At 41.9% G+C, this 20,631-nt stretch overlaps 1 protein-coding gene across 4 annotated transcripts; it reads right to left on the reverse strand.

The window, feature by feature from the left end:
- Window positions 1–3,057: 3,057 nt before the first annotated feature.
- Window positions 3,058–12,363, reverse strand: LOC115547548 (toll-like receptor 13). Of its 4 annotated transcripts, XM_030361857.1 has the most exons (5): window positions 12,197–12,338; window positions 10,793–10,871; window positions 8,245–8,568; window positions 6,146–6,263; window positions 3,058–5,464 (listed from the first exon to the last, which is right to left on the reverse strand). In XM_030361857.1, exons 3-5 carry the CDS (start codon window positions 8,522–8,524, stop codon window positions 5,203–5,205), a joined length of 660 nt encoding a protein of 219 aa, XP_030217717.1. In that variant the 5' UTR covers window positions 8,525–8,568; window positions 10,793–10,871; window positions 12,197–12,338; the 3' UTR covers window positions 3,058–5,202. The 4 variants fall into 4 exon arrangements, with proteins under 4 accessions (XP_030217717.1, XP_030217715.1, XP_030217714.1 ...); XM_030361855.1 differs by having other exon boundaries at window positions 8,245–10,863; window positions 12,197–12,358; XM_030361854.1 differs by having other exon boundaries at window positions 8,245–10,871; window positions 12,197–12,358.
- Between the last annotated feature and the right edge of the window lie 8,268 nt (window positions 12,364–20,631).

A 20,631-nucleotide genomic window follows, 5' to 3' on the forward strand; every position in this document is an offset into this window, starting at 1 on the left:
ACACACGCACATACCCACACACACCAAACACAACACCGGAGGACATGTCATGTCCGAGCCATGACGGTTATAGTCTTTCAACAAATACCAACGAAAGCAGCCCACACTACTCCGGTGATGGGATATCTGCACTGGGGTCATGTACTGTAGAGATTGGAGTTCAACACTGATGGTTTATAGAGAACTCTTAGTGCTCTTATCAGGAGAGCTCTCCTTGGGCCCTCAGGGGACTGACAGCCCACTGCTCCCCCCGGACATGGGAAAGCATATTTTAGCTTTTCTCTGCCGCCACTGAAACAGACCTCCAGAACACGTCTGCCTCATCGCTTGTTTATTTTAAATCCAAAAATGTGATTCTTATTTCAATATGCTTTGTATTTAAGGTGACATATTATGCCACCAGGTGTGAGTGTGATTAGCCGTTACGAGCCGTTTTGAAAATCAGCCTCTTCTAACGTCACAAGTGGGCGTGTCCACCTAGATGTATGCTTGATAGATCCGTCCAACAGCCAACCTAGTGGACTGTAGTAAACCCACTTGTGATGTCAGAAGAGGCCGTTTTTCAAAACAGCTTGTAACGGCTAATCACACTCACACCTGATGGTATAATAAGTCACCTTTATTATGTACGTCTGCACTACAATATTTATTTTTCTAACATCTTTAATTAGATTCCAATTTAGACTTTTCAAGGTTATTGGTAATCTCCTGTTAAGAGCGTGCAAGAAAGAAGTGTTTTGTAGACCTTTTTTCGCTTATTCTTGAGTTAACCTTTGGCTGTCAAACCTCTTCGGAGTGGATTCTGTTTGTTAAAGTAAAGAACCTTTTTTATCACAAACCTTTTTGTGTCAGAGGTCTGCCCTGCACTTGAGTCCGACTAACTACCTAATCGAGCCAGCTTATTAAGAGAAACAGCTATCTCTGTGTCCGTGTGTTGGTAGTTGGCGTAGCTCACGAGCCCATTGAAATACCAGTACTGTATACAGTACAGTGTGAATACCAGTGAGATGTGGTGCCTTCTCTTGTCTTTGTTTTGTATCCGTCTTTTCATGATTTTCTTTTTCATGTTTGTTTATATGTGATAAATTCCTTTGCACGGCAAAATGACAGGCTTTGTGTTTGAAGGGTGCTATAAATACACCTGCATGCCTTGCCTTGAGGTAGCATGGCTTACGTGCGTCTGCTGTACGAGTCTGCAAGGTAATAGTTCTGAGGCCAGGAAAGGCGGTGCGGAAATGAGCAAAGGTGTTGAGGACATGAGGAGAGGTGGTGAGGAGATGAGGAGAGGTGGTGAGGAGATGAGGAGAGGTGGTGAGGAGATGAGGAGAGGTGGTGAGGAAATGAGGAGAGGTGGTGAGGAGGAGAGGGGAGGAAACGAGAGGAGAGGGAGGCTAGAGGAGAGAAGGGGAAAGAGCAAATAGATGAGGAAGAAACAAAATAAACAGAAAAGCAGCTAAACTCCCCTTTATAACGGTGTCAACAAACTCTCAATGACAAAGTATAGTCTACAAAGTCCCTACCCTTACCCAAACACTCGAAAACAGCAGTTGCCAACAATGCTGTGACATTGAGGCCAATGCAATATGCCAAGTGAGGATGGCCTGCTGAGTTTTATGGCGAGAGAGGGCTTGGCGATGTTTCATTGGAAACCTGATGCAACCAAATTACAACCAAATACGAGTTCTAAACGGGTAAGGTTCAGCTGTCACTTTACCTAATAAACGATCGCCCTCTGGTGGTGACAATTGGGAACCGCCGAGTGGTAGGTCCACTCATTATAGGAAATTTAAATATCGATGATTTCTGCCATATATCAAAGCTGTTATAATAAATAAATGCATAATGGATCATTGGTGGAATTTACCCCTTTAATATAATCTTTAACAGGTAATGTTTTGCGTGAATAGAAAGGCGATGAAAAAACCTTTTCAACCATATAGGCTTTTCACTTTTAATATAAGATGTGTGTGTGTGTGTGTGTGTGTGTGTGTGTGTGTGTGTGTGTGTGTGTGTGTGTGTGTGTGTGTGTGTGTGTGTGTGTGTGTGTGTGTGTGTGCTCGTTCATGACTGCTAGGACACGCGCGTCGCGTAACTGGGCTTCTGTATTTGAGAAGGGTCCATCCGCAGGCTTGGGCGTTTCCGTCATGACACAAGAACGCCCTTTAGGCTTTCCTGTAGCGTTTCGTCGACCAATCACGAGGTGTTTCGAAAGGCATACTGGGTTTCGCAAGGCATACTGCGAAGCACAGTCGCAAGGCATACTATGCTTTCCTTCCTTAATGGCAATTGTACCTCTCTCAATTAGCAATCATTGAGCCCCCACTTGGCTAACATTAGTTCTATGCTACCCGTACTTACTACTAGATCTTATTTTGAAACTTCTGTTTGAGAAAATCGGGTTCGGTGTTGACGATGAAAGTTAGGTCGGTTTATAGCAGAGTTTCTGTTTTCCGGTTATTACCGGTCATTGACCCGGGGAAAAAATGAGGAAGACCGAAATTTCTTAAAGGCACCCAGTGCAACTTTCGAGGCTTAAAAATAAACATTCAATTTCTAGTCTTTTTTACACGTAGTAAGTTTCAACAACTCCATACCATTACATACCGACATTTAAGCAGCAAAGATGAGACGTCGGTTGTGTGGTGAGAACTGATACAAAAACGATAACAACAACAATGCCGCCATTTTCTTTATTTTTTGTAACCTACAATAAATAAAGCAGGTTTCCAGTCAATGGAAAAATGGCTTCTCCCCACCGGCGATTGTTGTTGTTTATGATTTTCTATCAGTTCTCACCACACAACGACGTCTCATCTTTGCTCCTTGAATGTCGATATGTAATGGTATGGAGTTATTGAAACTTACTACGTGTAAAAAAGACTAGAAATTGAATGTTTATTTTTCATGAATGTTTACATAAAGTTGCACTGGGTGCCTTTAATGTCCCCGGTCAGAATGAACCGGGGACGCTGTTCCCATGTCCAAGCATCATGACATTTCTAATTGCTTCAGTTTTTATTTTTTAGCGAGTAACAAAGATGCAAAGGGAAAATGTAATGAAGTAAAAGTATACATTTTATTAAGGAAAAGTAGCTGAGTACAAGTGAATGTTGCTAGAAATGTAAATCCTCAAGTGAAGTACAAATCCCGAAAAAACGAATGAAGTAGTAGGCCTACATTAACTAAGTATGTCTACTTTGACACTACACCACTGTATGCATGTGTATATAATCATGACATTTGACATAGTGATATGTTTAAGCTTTAAAAAAAAATCTAGTGCAGTGTAACAGTGATATAGAAAAAAATATCTTCTGTGAACAAGCATTGTATTTATAATACAATTACTATTGATAAAAACAGCAGTTTCGAATTCATCTTCTAAATTTGGTTAATATTGAACATGCAAAAAATTCCACACTACAAATAATCTTTTAGTTAAATTCATCCATCATAAAACTTGATTCTTATGCAAACCATTCGATTAAAGTTTTTCTCAGTTTCTCAGTTTCTTTGGTACATTTCTCGAATCATCTTCGAAATTTGCAAAACAGTAAGTGCATTTCTCAAAACAATTCGTACGAATAGCAAATCACCATGGATTACCTGCAAAAGCCAGTCTTGCTCAGAATCATTAGTTCATCTCTCAAAAGTAAATATCTGTGTCAATGAACATGTCAGTGCCATCAGAATGACAAGTCCTTATGTCATTGTGTACGGATAAGACAGTCAAATTGCTTAGTCATGTTTCCAATATAACTCTGTGTGGATGTTCTGATGTTAACTATGGCTAAAGTTTTGAAGACAATTATTGTAAATTCTAAGTTACACCTTAGTGTATGTGGGAGATTGATTAAAAGACCGGACAAGATTCACATTTACCCTTTTACTGTTTGTATAGTAATTTGTCGAAAGACCATGTTATTGCGATACAGAAAGGAAAAGACAGCACTGCATAGCACAAAGAAAAAAACAAAATAGAAATGTGAACATAGGACAATGTCCGTAGGGAAAACTGTACATGCAGTGCTGTAGGAATTACAGTGCAGTCTTCCTAAACCTCCAGAGGTTCCTGTCTGGTGGGCAACAAATTCTCATTCTCATACAGCCTCACTCCTCTTCCTCTTCTTCTTCTCTCTGGCTTTTGACCCCGTCCAATTCCTTGTCCTTCCATTATCAGACATTGTAACATTGTGTTGTCCTCCAGCTCCAGGTATATATATACTTGTCAGTGATGGTTCATGAGATGCACCTTTGAGCTATTTCAGTAAACTGGTTGATCGTTGGTTACGCTTGGTTACGCTTCACACATTTCCCTTCATCAGAGAAGCTCAAGATTCAGCTGGGGAAGAATAAAAAGTCTAATGGAAATTTCTAGAAATATGCTTGACATATTATGACAACTTGTTGAACCATTTTGCATGTACAGACTTCTGCAATGCACTAATGCCTAAATGTTGGGAGGATGGGACTATTCAATAGAGACCCATTACGATACATTTTGATCAACATGACATAAGCAATTGATAATGTAGGAAAGAGCAGAGAATTGTACATAATCATTTGCATGGATGTACCAAAGCATTTGCAACTTGTTCAAAGTAATGAGAAACTGCTTGACCAATGACCATAGTTTCCCCTTTTAAGAAAGGCCTAGATACAATAATAAGCTATAGAGCTACGGAAAAAACAAGCGATAACGTTGTTTGGTACGCAGTCACAAGTGTCATGGACAGGCTCTGCCCACCCGATCTGGAACATATCTTGGTGAAATGCAGGCCCTTCCATACACTTAGGGAACTTCACCCTTGTTATAGTGATAGCGGTCTACATACCTTTGCATGCTAATGATTGATTAGCACTTGAGCTAATAAACTCAGCTATTGGCAAACAACAGAACTCCCACCCTGAAGGAGTCTTCAATTTTGCAGGCAAACCTCAGGTTAGTTCTCCGCAGATTTCATCAGAAGTTGACATGCCCAACCGCACACATTGGAACACATTAGACAATGTTCAAACCAATGTCGACAATGCATACAAGTACAAATGAACAGCAGATGTACCCATTAACCAGATTAAGAGGGTGTTTTATAATACAGCCTTAAAGGATAACTGGTTCACTCGAGACAGACCTCGAGATAGACCTCGGATGTCTCTAGTATAATCCATTCCCCCCCCCTCCCCCCAGCATTTCTAAGCCTTTTAATGGTCTGGTCTCTCTCCAGGGGGTCCGTTCACCACGGTGAGCCGTATATGCTCACCCATTGGGTGCTCTCGGGTCTCCAGGGCCTGCCGGAGCTTCTCCCAGAACAGGTCTGGGTGTGCGTCTGCGCGGGACCAGCTCAGGTAGGTTTGTCTCTTCAGGAGCCTCCGCATGCGGTAGTACGGAGACAGCTGCTGCATGGGAATGTCCTCCAGGAACACCAGGATCAGCACGTCCTTCTGCTCGTCAAACAGACGGAAGCTGGGGAAGTGGAAACAGGGAGAGTTGTTTTTTTATATGTGTGAGCTGTTTAACCCGGGGCACCCACTCTACACAAACTATACCTATCCACATGGTTGTATTGGCCCTGGAGTGGAAATACTTTCCTACTATACTCAAGTACTTTACTTGATTGTTTTTGACACATTTTCAACCTATTGCATTTTCCATGCATTGATGTAGCCAGTCATTGATCAGCAAGTCAGTTAAGGGAAAATGACCCCATGGCGATGCGGTGATTGAATCGTTTAATCCCCTGTGGTTCTTTAACTGACATACGTGTTGGAGATAATTGGGTGCCCTGCTCAAACAGGGTAAATGCAGGACTCTTTCCACGGACAGCACAGTCAATCTGACACATTGCGGGAAAATGAGTTGCAGCACTATTGTTTTGGCCACTTGTCCTTATGCACTGAATTATTGCCATACCATCTTTTTCCTTTTCCAAACTAACTGGGTTTGCCGGTTGCAAACTTCTGGCTTAGTGGTTAGAGCGTTATAGCATGTCTGTAAATGTGTGATTAAGGCTTTGGTCCGTTGCACTTGACATTTTGACGGAGAAGGTATGAGGGGGTCATACCTAATAAGACCACAAGTACACATGTGAAGCTGAATTAATGATCAACCATATTCTGGTCATGCATGTAAACTCTGGATTCTTACCTGGCAACCTGGATCTCTCTGGAGCACCATTCACTCTCCAGGTAATCACGACTGACCACGCAGATGGTTTTCCGGCTGCCATAGATGGCGTCTGTTATGTTTTCCATAATGGGTTTACCTGAAAAGCATCGGTCAGTGAAAATGCACAAAAATTATAGAAAAGTAAAACAACAAACTGAAGCTTTGTTACATCACAGCGCTAAAGAATGAAGGGCTAACATCAATAATAATTGATAAGGCAAACAGAATAAACTTCTTGATCGCGCCAATTCCGACCAGTAAGAATGCAGTTCTTCTGAAACGCTCGTGCTCTGTCGCTCTCTCAGAGCTATAAATCCTAGGAATTAGTAGACCACGATTGCATGGCCCCAAAATCCATTGATTTAACCAATTTAAATAATTTAGATTAGTCCTTGATCTAAACTCTGTTTTTAATGAATATAGCTTTTCCAGCCACGCTGGAAAAGCGTGGCTGGAAAAGCCACGCTTTTCCACGCTTTTCGGCTAGTGCGAGCCACGCTCGCACTAGCCAAACTGATCTTGCCTAAGATCAGTTGGCTAGTCACCCATCTCAGGTCCAGCCGTCCGACTGTTATAGCAGAATTTTTTGGGGTTTACGGGGGGAGGTACGCCATGCTTCCTCTTTCCTTTTCGCCTACAGATCCTCAAGAGACATAATTGATTGAAACAAATGAATCGAGCGAAAGAAAAACACACCATTTTGAGCTTGTCTGCCATCAGACTTGCGATATAAATAAAAAGTCTGACTAGTGAGACGAGTGAGTCAGTCAATGTTAGCCATCTTTGAACCATTCATTAGCTTAGATGCTAACGCAGTCATACATCTGTTCTGTTTCACACTTTACTTCTGAGGCCAACAACCCTGATTTTAAAATGATAAAATATTATTAAGTAGATACAATGAAACCAGATTGCATTTATGTTATGAGGGAGTTTTAAGTGATTTTCGTCTCTGAGAGTTTTTCCTGTCGCTAGTTTGTAATTTGTGTCCCGTCCCCCTGCGTTATAGCTTGTCAGTTGTTATACCAGTGCCCATCATGCGGGCGCCTCTGTACGATGCCATTCCACGGTGTGAATCTCAAACACAACATGTGTTGAACAGCTGTTTCCATTTATTTGATATTATAAGTATTAAGTATTTCTTTGACATGTTTTACAGTCTGAATACTAAACTCTTAAAGATATTCTTATTTTGAAATCGAGTTGAAGATTAGCCTATATTACCTATAGTTTTTTATGTTAATAAGGCAAAATGTGCAATTTATATTATTTGTCTATACAACTAGTAATATTCAGTATATCAAAGTTTGATTTTTGATTTACCAAATTTTATTAAGTCTTATTTGGAAACTTACCATCGCTTATAGCTTTCTAGTTTTATATTGCATGTCTGTATGTTCTTGCCCAATTATATATAGGCCACAAGTTTAAGAGACAGACAAACAACATTGATTCACAATATATAAAACCTACCAACAAACTGAGCAAATGCAGAAACCATTGCTGTAAATACAAACAAAACATGCAAGGATTCTCTGTATTGGGCCTCTAGTCTCTTTTGAAACTGCTCCTGCAATGAACTATACCATGCAACGAATTGTCTTTTGCCTTCAATGTGTTTGTCTTTCAATCTGCAAAGCAATTATAAAAGATAAAGCAAGAGCAGCCTTTCAATGAATACAAATAGTTCAATTCGTATGTGTGCACCACATAGACCATGTCAGAAAGGCTCAAACGCAATTTAATAATATGTGCGTTGTGCGGCTTCAAACTAAATCTGTTGTAATTGAACGCCCTGTTTAGCGCCGCATTGGATTTTTTATATTTGACATGGAGAAGAGGTGAGTGTGAGCAAGCAGGATATAATCAGTGGGCATTAGACAAGATTCAAAGCCAAGATTTATTGATTCAAAGACAAGATGAAAAAAACAACTCATTCTGAGTCAGGAAAAATCTCCCTACCAAGTTGATGAGCATATCTAATAGCATATCCACTGGCATGTACGATATATGAAATAGTGTAGGCTAGCATGTATGCTAATAGAGGTGAAGAGGATGCTCAGGATAGGGCTCCTCACCTGGCTGGAAGTCTCGGTGGTGCAGACACAGTCTCCAGCCCTGCTCGTCCTCCAGCTTGGGCAGCAGCTCCCCCAGCACCCAGCCCTCGTCGTTTGTGTTGTAGGAGACGAAGGCGTCGTACTGATGAGCACCCTTGTCCTTGTTCTTTGAGTTGTAGAGGAACGCCAGCATGAGGTAGTACGCGTAGACCAGATGCCATTGCAGGAACTTGTGGGTGAAGGAGACTGCTATGGTCATGATGACCGCGCATGTCGTTGAAATATAACAGATGAACCCCATGTCGACCGTACATGAACGGACGTCAATCTCCAAAAGTTTTCTCCCTTTGAGGTTTGGTGGGAAGTTGCATTCAAAGTTGTTAGCATCAAACACTTGTGTTTGCTTGTTGTTGATTACCCATTGGAGGAACCACGCGTTGTCACAGTTACAGGAGAAGCTATTACCCTGCAAATCCAGGTATTCAAGGGCTGACAGAGACAGCATCACTGGCTCTGTGATAACAGAAAATGTATTCTTCCCCACCTGCAATAACTCCAGCTCTGTGAGGTTAGCATGGAGCAGAAAATCTAGAGACCTTAGGTTTGTTTGTGAAATGTGAAGCCTTTTTAGTTTTTGAATCGGGGAAAACAAATTGTTGGGAATGTCTGCGAAAGCATTTTGAGACAAATGGAGCCTATTCAAATTAGGAGTATAGTTAAAGGTGTGTGGATGCAAGGTTTTAAGCTGGTTACGTTGTATATAGATTATTGACAGATTTGTCAGGCCTTGCAGAAAGTTTTGAGGGAATTTGTCCCTACGAGGTCTGTGTTGATCTGAAATAAACAAAGTATCTAGTTGTGAAAGCTCAGCAAATGGCGGATACGGAATAGGCTCTAACGATGCATATTTAATGTGATTGCTCTCCAAATTCAATGTCTTTAAAGCTTCCAAGTGACTGAAAGCACCGTTTGTAATTTCAGTTATTTCATTTGATCGGAGAGTAAGTTGTCTAAGACTGGAAAGTCCAAAAAAAGTCCCATCATTAAGTTGTTTTAATTTATTCACTTCTAATGCCAAATTCTTGAGGGAATTCAGGGCTTTAAATTCTCCATGATCTAGAACAGTGAGATGATTGTTTGACAAAATAAGATTTTCAAGATTCGGCGTGTTTTTTTTGAAGGCGCCATTTAATTTATCAATGCTGCTGTTTTGCAACATTAAGACATTTAAATGGACCAAATCTTTGAAAACACAATCCTTGAGAGCCATGAGAGGATTATTGTATAGACTGAGATGTCTGAGCTGTTTCATATCGGCAAAATCGTCACAGCCAAGAGCATTGATGTTATTGTAGCTGAGATCCAGTTTTAAGATTTGAGTTTTCCTTACGGCATGGGGGACTGATGTGAGAAAGTTAGACTTTATGATTAAAGTCTTAAGCTTCCTAAGTGATTTGAACGAATTGTTAGAGATGGCAGTTATCTCATTCATCCCCAAGTCCAATTCTTTTAGATTAGTACACAAGTGCAGCATGTCTAATCTAATATCTTTGATGCAGTTATTTCGGATTTGAAATGAGTACAGCGTTGGGATTTTACAGGAAATATTGATGAGAACCTGCAGGTTGTTATTGATATGGTTTAACTTCAGATACTGCAGTGAGGAGTTACATGTCTCTAGCACTTCCTGCAGTCCATGTAATGAGGAGCGAACCCCACTGATATCTAGTTTATGCACACTTCTAAGGTACGATGTGTTACTCACCTCCCAGACGATACCATTCTTTATACTATCCTCAAGGTGCAACTTTTTGAGTTTGGGAAAGATACCTGCAGTGAGCCTAAAGAACATAAGCTCATTCTGAGACAAATCAAGTGTAACAAGTTCTGTAGACTTATTTGACAGCTCCCATGAATGAAAAATGGAAATGTTGTTTGCTGGAATGTATAGGCTTTGTAAATGTGGTGTATGATGTAAGATGTTTTTTAAGTCGCGCAGTTTGTTGTGGCCTAGGTCCAAAAACCCAAGCTTGCTCAGAGACATGAAAGAGGCCGGTGCTACTGTTTGGATCTGATTGGAAGTCAGATGCAATTCTATGAGATTGACCAAGCCATCAAACATACCATCCTGTAGCTTACAAAGCATATTGTTGTCTAAAAACATCACCTTTAGAGAGATTTGAACCACAAAAGTGCCAGATTCAATCTTGGAGATGAAGTTGTGTCCCAGATTTAAGTGCAACAGATTTGGTAAATTTTCCAACGCTTTTTTATTTAATTTAGAAATGTTGTTTCCAGACAGGTCTATAAATGTGACTGTTTCTGGAATTTCCTTTGGAAACACTTTTAAACTGTTCTTACATATGGCCCGTGTGTTCTGTGTGATCTGGCAGCCCTTCACCACGTAACCAGCAGTTGGAAAAATAAAACTATTCAAAGAGAAATATAATATTCCAAATGAACAAAAACAAATTTCCCTTAACGGCATCGCAATTTTCGTTTTCATTCCAGCACAAAAAGAAGATTGGTGATGTTGTTAATTTCCAACACAATGGATCTCGAGTCCTACCAGGTGGATCTTTGGTTTTGTTTGTTAATTTCTTTCAGTCCGAGGAATCCCTCAGGTTAAAACCGCCAATCCTAAAAGACTGTCAAGCAGACACACAAAGATACACAGACAGCGGTCATTACAATCTGCTATCAAAATACTGCAATTGAAGCATAGCATCCTGATGCTATGGGTTTGAGATTTCATGAAAACGTCTATAGGCCTACATGAGGCCTACATGATTTAAACAGCCTCAGTTAAACATAATCACATGGTAATTAATCTTTTGTAAGAACATAATGAATTTGAGTCATAGCCATAGTCCTCTATAATCTATATATTTTTTAACCATAATAAAAAAATATATATAAAAAAGGAGAAACTGTTTTTTTTTCAGGCTAAATAGTGCTGGCCTTAAACCAATTTTAACATGAGGAGATGATGTCCCTGTTGCTCTGGTAGAGTTGCTTACATTTATTTTTAGTCAGTTAGAAGACCTGCTTTACATTTATATGAGTCAACTAGTAGTCCAAGTTATAATTTATATTGAGTTTTCTTTCCGAGTAGAACATTCTCTACTTCTGTAACCGACATTCTGCATGTATGTCACTCAGATATCTTGTTATTGTGAAGGATGTCTTTCTCTTTTGGAGTTTTGTTATTTTATGTCATCGATTTTCACTATTTACAATCTGTGCCCCTTTTCTGAGCATGTGTCTGTTTCGCTTCACTCTTATTTGTTAGCCCTGAAGATAACAGATAAGATGCATAGACTTTTCAAGTCCAGGTTGTGTTCTTCCCTTGAACAAACTTTATTCAGGTTGAATGCATCTGAATAAACGTTTGATTTCTCTGAGAAATAATGCCTTGTGTCCCATTGATTCGGCTCGCTAGGTTATGCAAGGTTACGCAAAGATTATCCTGAACCAGAGAACTCAACCATCAGAGGACAGATCGAGAAAGCATCAGTTAATAGGCCTTATATACCTTCTACACATATATTTAGTCAGCTAGCATGCCTACTTGATTTATTTATTCAGGCAGTTAGATGGACTCATTTATCCATTTATCCAACAGTCCAAGCAGGAAATTAATATTGGCATAATTCCAAAACATGACGTGTTGCACAACCAAGCTTTTAGAGAACAACTAGAATCTACATTCTATGATTTTGATATAAATTCAGAAAAAATAGCTCCTATTTGATCGTCAACTGATTTACTCTCTCCCCTCCAACGGTTTCTTATAATGATGATAATAGTGATGAAATAAAAAGCATTTTCATCAAAAACTAACATAAAAGGCAAAAATAAACACATGCTTGAAATGGTAATAGGTTAATTTCCTTTTTGCAGAAAGATAATGTACTTGAATTGTAGCTGTATTGTAGTGAAAGAAGTGGGTTAAATTAAGTTAAATACTTACTGTGCATATTTCTATTATTAAAAAAGAATAATAATATCAAAATTCCACAAAACAAATGTTCCTCGATCTGGTCTGTTTCCCGATGCTTATGGCGAATCAAAATAATGTGTTAATGATAAAAGCTGGTTGGAAATGGTATTTTTGTGTGTGATCTATTGGGTGCTAAGGAAGTGGTCAAATGACGTAAGAAAAGGGGAATTATCTAAGGGGAACTGACACTATCTGTTTTTTAATAAATGACAACGTCGATATGCAACCAGGATTCAACACAATAACCTCATCAGAATTGAAGGTTAAACACATTGATTTAATTATGAAGATGAATCAGTTTATTCTAATTTGCTGTTTTCTTATGGACATTTTATTTATTAATGTTAAACATAAATAACATAAAAACGGGCCTTGTATGGGAATATCCACGGTTTCGATAATGGCCCAATGTCAATGGCCCACATGGGTTTCATGCAGGATTAAACTTGGTGTTAGGTTGGGTCTAGGTTGGTAAGTAGGCAACATACATAAATGTCAGGTGTGTGCGTGAAATCTGAACCCAAAAGCAGAGTAAAGCTCCAAAGATGGATTTGAAGCAGGGCAAGGCTCAACTAATATTTTTTTTTTTAAAGAATCTACCCCTGCTTTTCAAAACTGTGGTTTAATCCAAAAACGGGCGGACAAGTAGGCATGCAGGCAGAAACAGGACGGAGAGAACCAATTAGGGGAGCTAAGAAACAGCATAAAACAATCTGTCAAGGGGGCACTAACAATACAGGCAGTGGCGGACTCAGACTGTTTGAAGGGCAGGGGCGAAAAAAGAAAAAGGGCACATTCTGGACAACATGGGGCCCCACCAGCGGACACAGTGGCTTTTCTAACTTGATGGTGTTTTGTTCGCCCAACGGAGCCTTAAAGGCAGCGCTGCCTGGAAGGTCCTATCCCCTAACCTTAGCAAGCGCTGCCTTGAAGGTCCCATTCGGGGCACTTGTTACATCTCCATGTAGCACTTAAAAGAATAGTTGGGCTCATAATTTAAACGGGGGGTCTGCGCAATGTGAAAGTGCACAATGATGTGAACAACAAGTTGTTCACATCATTGTGCACTTTCACATTGCGCAGACCCCCCGTTTCAATTATCACATCATGTGATCACATCCCGTTTAAATTATCACATCATGTGAAAGTGCACAATGATGTGAACAACAAGTTGTTCACATCATTGTGCACTTTCACATTGCGCAGACCCCCCGTTTCAATTATGAGCCCAACTATTCTTTTAAGTGTTACATGGAGATGTAACAAGTGCGTTGGGGGAACAAGACACCATCAAGTTAGAAAAGCCACCGTGTCCGCTGGTGGGGCCCCATGTTGGGGCCCCAGACATTATTTTGCTTCAAAGACACTGTTTCCCCTTATTCTAGCGACTTTATAAACACCAAAATGAGTTGTTCACATCATTGTGCACTTTCACATTTTAGCCAAAGAAAGGAGGATGCCTTACTGCTTTCATCTTTACTAACATTTAATTAAAAATTAGACTGGAGAAAATTCAATGTGCCGCTACCATACAGTCTTTGACCGCTGACAGCCAGCTACAGAAACATTTAAGGAAGTTTTCCTTCATGTTGAGGGGATAGCTGACCATTATCGTCTCTCTTGCATGAAATGACCTACACTTGAATGATATTGAACGCTCAAAAAATGTACATACATTTTAAGCGGATTATGCAAACTGAAAATATTACGTAGCATCTAATTGCGCTTTTCCACTATGGGTACTGACATACTCTTAATCCGCTTTTTGCTTCGTTAGCCAGTGGCGATTTAAGTACCACTCGATGTAGCTGTTTGTCATGGCGACGCCACATGAAAGCAACGCCTCGCATTCCCCGTTCGTCAGCTACCAAAGAGAGGAACGTCTGCACCTCAATAGCTAACCACAACATGTTTTTTTTCGGTTTGCCATATTCTTGCTCTAGAGGGCACATCATCATCATCATCAGGGGCAACCTAGTGAACTCATTAATTTTTGTTCATGTATAAAGGGCAGCCAATAAGGCACTTTCTCTCATCTTCACCACCATAGCGGGCACTTTAGCACACTTTTTCAACCATGGGGGCACCAGACGGGCAGAAGGGCACTAGAAGGTCACCAGACGGGCAGAAGAGCACTAGAAGGGCACTATAAGGACCAGACGAGCAGAAGGGCACTATCAGGGCACTAGAAGGGCACTGGAAGGGCACTGGAAGGGCACTAGAAGGACCAGATGGGCAGAAGGGCACTAGAAGGGCACTAGAAGGGCACTTGAAGGACCAGACGGGCAGAAGGGCACTATCAGGGCACTAGAAGGACCAGACGGGCAGAAAGGGACTATCAGGGCACTAGAAGGGCACTGGAAGGGCACTGGAAGGGCACTAGAAGGACCAGACGGGCAGAAGGGCACTAGAAGGGCACTAGAAGGGCACTTGAAGGACCAGACGGGCAGAAGGGCACTATCAGGGCACTAGAAGGACCAGACGGGCAGAAGGGGACTATCAGGGCACTAGAAGGGCACCAGACGGGCAGAAGGGCACTATCAGGGTACTAAAGGGGGCACTAAAAGGGCACCAGACGGGCAGAAGGGGACTATAAGGGCACTCATTAAGGCACGTCATTGAATTTTCTTGTTCTAGAGGGCCACCCTAGAGGGCACCTAATCATGTTTTGCACGTGAAAAGGGCAGCCAATAAGGCATTCCCTCTCGTTTTCTACACTCTTGAAGGGCACTTTAGCACGCTTTTTCAACCATTGAGCCACGAGGGGGGGCGGTCGCCTCCCCTGCCCCCCCCCTGAGTCCGCCACTGAATACAGGGGATAAATCAGGTGAGCAGGAAAAAAGGCGGGGTCCCATCTTCAAGCATGTCCCATGCCTTCAAACCCACGTAGGGCCCACATGTTGCCTGGGAGCTATCGGTGGCCAACTTTTTGTTTTGATGTTTAAGGGAAAATATGACCTAAAATGCTTTTAAATTGTTAAGATATGTCAATCAGTGAAAATAAAAGCAGCCTAGGTCCTATTTTACCCTTTTGTGTATTATTTGACTTTGCTTCAGCTAAACTCGGGTTTGTTTGAAACTCAACATACAATGGGATTTAATAGGAGAATATGACTTCAAATTGCTGTAGCATCAATCAACCCTAAGTATCAGATATGAACCCTCTACCTTTAAGATCAACTGGGTTCAGTCAGGTAATTATTTCCAGAGTCAAAACAAAAAAAAAAGATTTGGCTAGTATGCAACACATAGCTGGAATAAACTACCTGAAGATATGATACAAGCTAAGGCCCTGACAACATTTAAGGTTAAAAACGTTTTAGTTCACCTTTTCTTTCAGATTTTTTTTAAATCCTGCAAATATGTCATCTAGGCATGCAAGTTACATTTATGGTAGGAAACATCTTGAGCCAGCTTGATAAAGTAAGCAAACAAATATCTTATCATCTCTAATGTCGTAAGCATTGTTCATGAGGCAAATAACCATGGCAAGCTAACATTAGTTGTTACTAGGGCTGGGCAAGTTAACGCGTTATTATCGCAGACAATTATTTTATCTCGCATTAACACAGTTTCTTCTTTTTATTGTAAAAGTCTGTTGCTCACTGGCTAAATGTTCATCGTGATCAAGCCTAGTATATTGCTTACTGCTTCGCTTCTCACAGGAAAGAGGAAGCGAGAGGGGCCCTTCCAGAGGGGTCCCGCCTTTCAGCCTGACCGAACAGCTAGAGGATCTGGATTTTGCTGATGATTTGGCCCTACTTGCACACACCCACCAACAGATGCAGGAGAAATCACACAAACTAGAGATAACTGCTGCTTCGTTCGGCCTCAAAATCAACTCATCAAAAACCAAATTAATGCGAATCAACAACAAGAACAACACACAGATAAGCATGGATCCAAACCAGCTAGAGGATGTAACCAGTTTCACATACCTTGGGAGTGTAATTAATATAGGAGGATCGGAGGAGGATGCCAAAGCCAGAATTGGGAAAGCAAGGACAACATTTAACATCTTGAATAAAATCTGGAAAACAAAAAACATACCAATCAAGACCAAACTAAAAATCTTCAACTCAAATGTCAAGTCCACTCTACTTTACGGATCCAAAACCTGGAAGACAACCACCACCATACTCAACAAACTACAGACATTCAGCAACCGCTGTCTACGATGCCTCCTGGGAATCTACTGGCCCAACACCATCTCAAATGCCAACCTTTGGGAACTCACCAAACAAGAACCAATAGAGACCCAAATCAGGAGGAGAAAATGGAAATGGATAGGCCACACACTCAGAAAAAGCAAATCAATTACAAAGCGGGCCATGGAACCCACAAGGCAAGAGAAAGAGGGGAAGACCTAGAGTCACCTGGAGAAGAACCACAGAGCAGGAGATGAAGACGAAAGGGCTGACATGGCAGCAACTGGATCGGAAGGCACAAGACCGAAGAGGATGGAGGGGTTTCATGAAACTACAAACTAAGTAACCATATACCAAATAGGACACAGAAAAAACATCAGGACTATACAAATACTACACAAAAAACAGCATTATTTTAATAAATATTACAAATATGGCTAAAGAAATCAGGTAACAAGGGACAAAGATAGAAAAGATGAGGATCATTGTCATTAGAAAAGATACAAAAGATCTTGGATGGGTTAAACATCACTAAGCAATCATGCCTAGGGCACCAAAATGTTTTTGAAAGACACAACCAGTTATTGTACCCATGTGCAACAACTCTAGCTCCACCAAATAAATTACATGTAAAACACTACACCTTATTCTTACTTTTGGAGTCCAGTAACCAATCCCACTGCACTTTTTCTCCATTGGACATTGAACGAAGTTAGTATGCTAGGGAAAAATACCGTTACTCTTCTCTGATCTTGGATATGGCCCAACAGGACATTTCTGTGGGGCATTCTAAACCATGCACTGCATAAATGAGTCCACAATCTGGTGTGGTGGTGGCCAGATGGATCTTCTGAGTAAGGCCTTCTCTTCACCCCTCTGTTCCACATCCTCCTCCACCTCATCGTCACCTCTCGGTTCCACATCCTCCTCCATTTCTTGTCATTTCATGGTATTTTTACCATCGCTTTGACGCCCCTATGTGCCACATATAGTGCATACCCACTTTTTGCATCACTGCCTCTAGGCTTTATGTCAAGACGCTTAGAGGAAGGTAGGCCCTACTTTATGAACCCCAGACGGGATATCAGGGTGTCACAGAAGAATGGAGGCCTGTTTTAAAATGAAGGTTAGGATATCTGGAAACTTGAACCAGAACTCTGAGTCGATGCACTGTCAGGATTTTCCATTTCAGGATAGCTGATTTCCATTCTGAGGAATGCTTTTGTTTCATTTTGGGGACATGGGACATGGTACATTTTGTGTTGCAGGGTACTGGTAGCCTAGGTAGCCTACCAGACGAATCTGCGAGCTCATGTTTTTCTTTGCTCTGGCATGTGCAAGCGTCTGCCCCGCTCAGACAGATTAGCAACCAAACTTGCCCGGGTCTGGCCAATCACAAGCACGTAACATGGAACATGTGCATCCAAGTATGATCGTTGTTTGACACGATGTTAGTACAGCAATATTTCTGAAAGTTGTAAGACGGATGGATAGAGAGGTGGAAGAAAAGAAGGGATGGACGTCTGAGAGAGAGATAGACGGATGGGTCGATAAAACATTGAATGACTTTGAGCAATCGACCCACAAACGGCCACCCTGCAGTAGGACCCGAGGATCTCGAATCAGCCCCTAAACCACCTGAAGAGCCACACGTTAAACCTAGTCAAAATGATAAGGGGACGACGAGGAGACGCTGAAATTAATTTTCTGATTAGAAAAATTAAACCCAATCGGGATTAACCTTTTCTAGAGATCTAGTTCCTCAATACGAGAAGGTCACCAGCTGCTCTTTCCCTAATCTCGCTACACGCGCCAGAGTATGATTGGAGGATTATAGCGCGTAGGTGCGCTATTAAAGGCCCACTATGCAACTTCGGGCATTTCTTGGCTGTTTTCTTGGTTTTGGCACGCACATTTCTCTACACAGCGCCCCCTACAGCTTCGTAGTAGATATTTCACAACACTGTCGTAACAACTCGTTGACGACCCTTCCCCATGCACTTCTACGCGAGCCATGTGCATTTGTTTTCAAAGAAGCCGGCGAATGCGTGGAGCCATGTCCGAAGTAGATGTTCATAAAGTGTAGGCAAGGTTATACATTTTTAAAAAGGTGTATTTGTATTGCAATAAACATAAATCCATCCTTTTTTATAGTTCTCCCATAAAGACTCGATCACCGATAAGTATGAACAGGATTTATTTAAATAACGACATGGGAATATTTTGCATGGTAAATCTTTGGCATGAGCCTCGTCACTGATCCAGGGTGCCGTGCGGACTCGGCATATCCTGCCAGGACTAGCAGGGGCGGAGCCTTCCCCTGGACAAGTAGACTGAGGCCGACCTGGTGGTGGTGGGGTGGATGGAGGTGCGTCGAACGAAGACCTGAGCAGCAAAGACATATGTTAGACTACTCTTTATAGAGCAGGTGTAGGCAGGTGATTGGTAGCTGGTGATTGGTGATTGGCGGCCAGCCGCGCGTGATTTGAGTCCTCCTGGTAGAACTACCAGCAAGCTTAACATTTCTCCCATAAAGACTCGATCACCGATAAGTATGAACAGGATTTATTTAAATAACGACATGGGAATATTTTGCATGGTAAATCTTTGGCATGAGCCTCGTCACTGATCCAGGGTGACGTGCGGACTCGGCGTATCCTGCCAGGACTAGCAGGGGCGGAGCCTTCCCCAAAAGAGAGGACGTAGGCCTTCGCCAGAAGTAGGAGATAACTCGGCATGTCCTGCCGGGACTGGCAGGGGCGGAGCCGACCCCAAAAATAGAATAGCGAAAGGGGGTAATGAGACCATACATACCCGCGAAGAAGAAGTGGACAAGGATCTATACTGCTTCTGGAAGATAAAAGGCATACCCAATATACACGACATATTAAGAGTCAATCATACATACCATAAAACGATAAGCTTAAAACCGTCAGCGAGATCGATGAATCACGTAAAAGCAGTCGACATAAAATACCTCAGCGAGATCAATTAAAATTTAGAGCACTCTGCAGCTGTTACGCAGCGAGCCACGAGTGCTTTCGTGCTGTACCAACTGCCGTGGTCGATTCACTCTCCGGGGTCGCTGCGTGACCTGAGTGCTTTCGCGTTGAACCACCGATGTGGTCAACGAACTCACGAGTGCCCTTGATGTGCCACCGACGTGGTCACGCACTCACCGGTGTTGCTGCAGCAAATATTGTGAAGTTCCGTGTTGAACACCGACGTGGTCAACGAAATCACGAGTGCCCTTGCTGTGCCACCGACGTGGTCACGCACTCACCGGTGTTGCTGCAGCAAATATTGTGAACTTCCGTGTTAAACACCGACGTGGTCAATGAACTCCGAGTGCCCTGCACTTGAGCTTTTGATATTATGCCACCGATGTGGTAATTAAATTTGCATGTGCCTGAGTAGTGCCCACCGACGTGGGCAACGCACTCACCGGATTTGCTGCAACGAACGTAGAGTTCTGTGTCGTACCGCACCGACGTGCGCAACGAACTCACGAGTGCTTGAGTTGTTCCCACCGACGTGGGCAACGCACTCACCGGGGTTACTGCAGTCAAACCATGAGTACTAGATAACGTGCCACCGACGTGGTCATACTCACGAGTGCCCTTGATGTGCCACCGACGTGGTCACGCACTCACCGGGGTTGCCGCTGCAACCTTGAGTTTTATTTTCCTATTTTACGCCACTGACGTGACAGCGAACTCAAGAGTGTTTTCTAGGTGATCCACCGACGTGGTCACACTCGCCGGGGTTGCTGCAGGTTAACCTGAGTTATGAAACCGAATTTTGCTTTATGAATTTAGTACCCGATAACCACCACCACCAGTAGTTGCAAATAATGTCGCTTTTAGCAACGAAAGGGTTAGGGTTACGAACCTTTATCGCGTGAGAAAGAAAAAACAAACAAACAAACAAAAAACAAACAGGACGCAACGTGCATGCTGGGCGTGTGACAATAACTGTAGTTAAATACATAGTGCAATATATTTCGATAACACTAGAAAGAATATAGACGTAACTAAAACGAATAGACTAAAATAACAGCTAGACACTAAGACTAGAATAACCCTGGAATGGAAACAGGCCGCCAGAATAGTGTTGCTTTTGGCAATGAAAATTATGACTAAGAGTCGTCATCAACAAGCCTTTATCGCGTGAGAAAAACGAGACTGGACGCAACGTGGATGCTGGGCGTGTGACAATAGCTGTGATTAAAAGCATAGTACAATATAGTTGGCGAAT

Source organism: Gadus morhua, chromosome 7 (genome assembly GCF_902167405.1).
Source record: "Gadus morhua chromosome 7, gadMor3.0, whole genome shotgun sequence".
Taxonomy (NCBI): Eukaryota; Metazoa; Chordata; class Actinopteri; order Gadiformes; family Gadidae; genus Gadus; species Gadus morhua.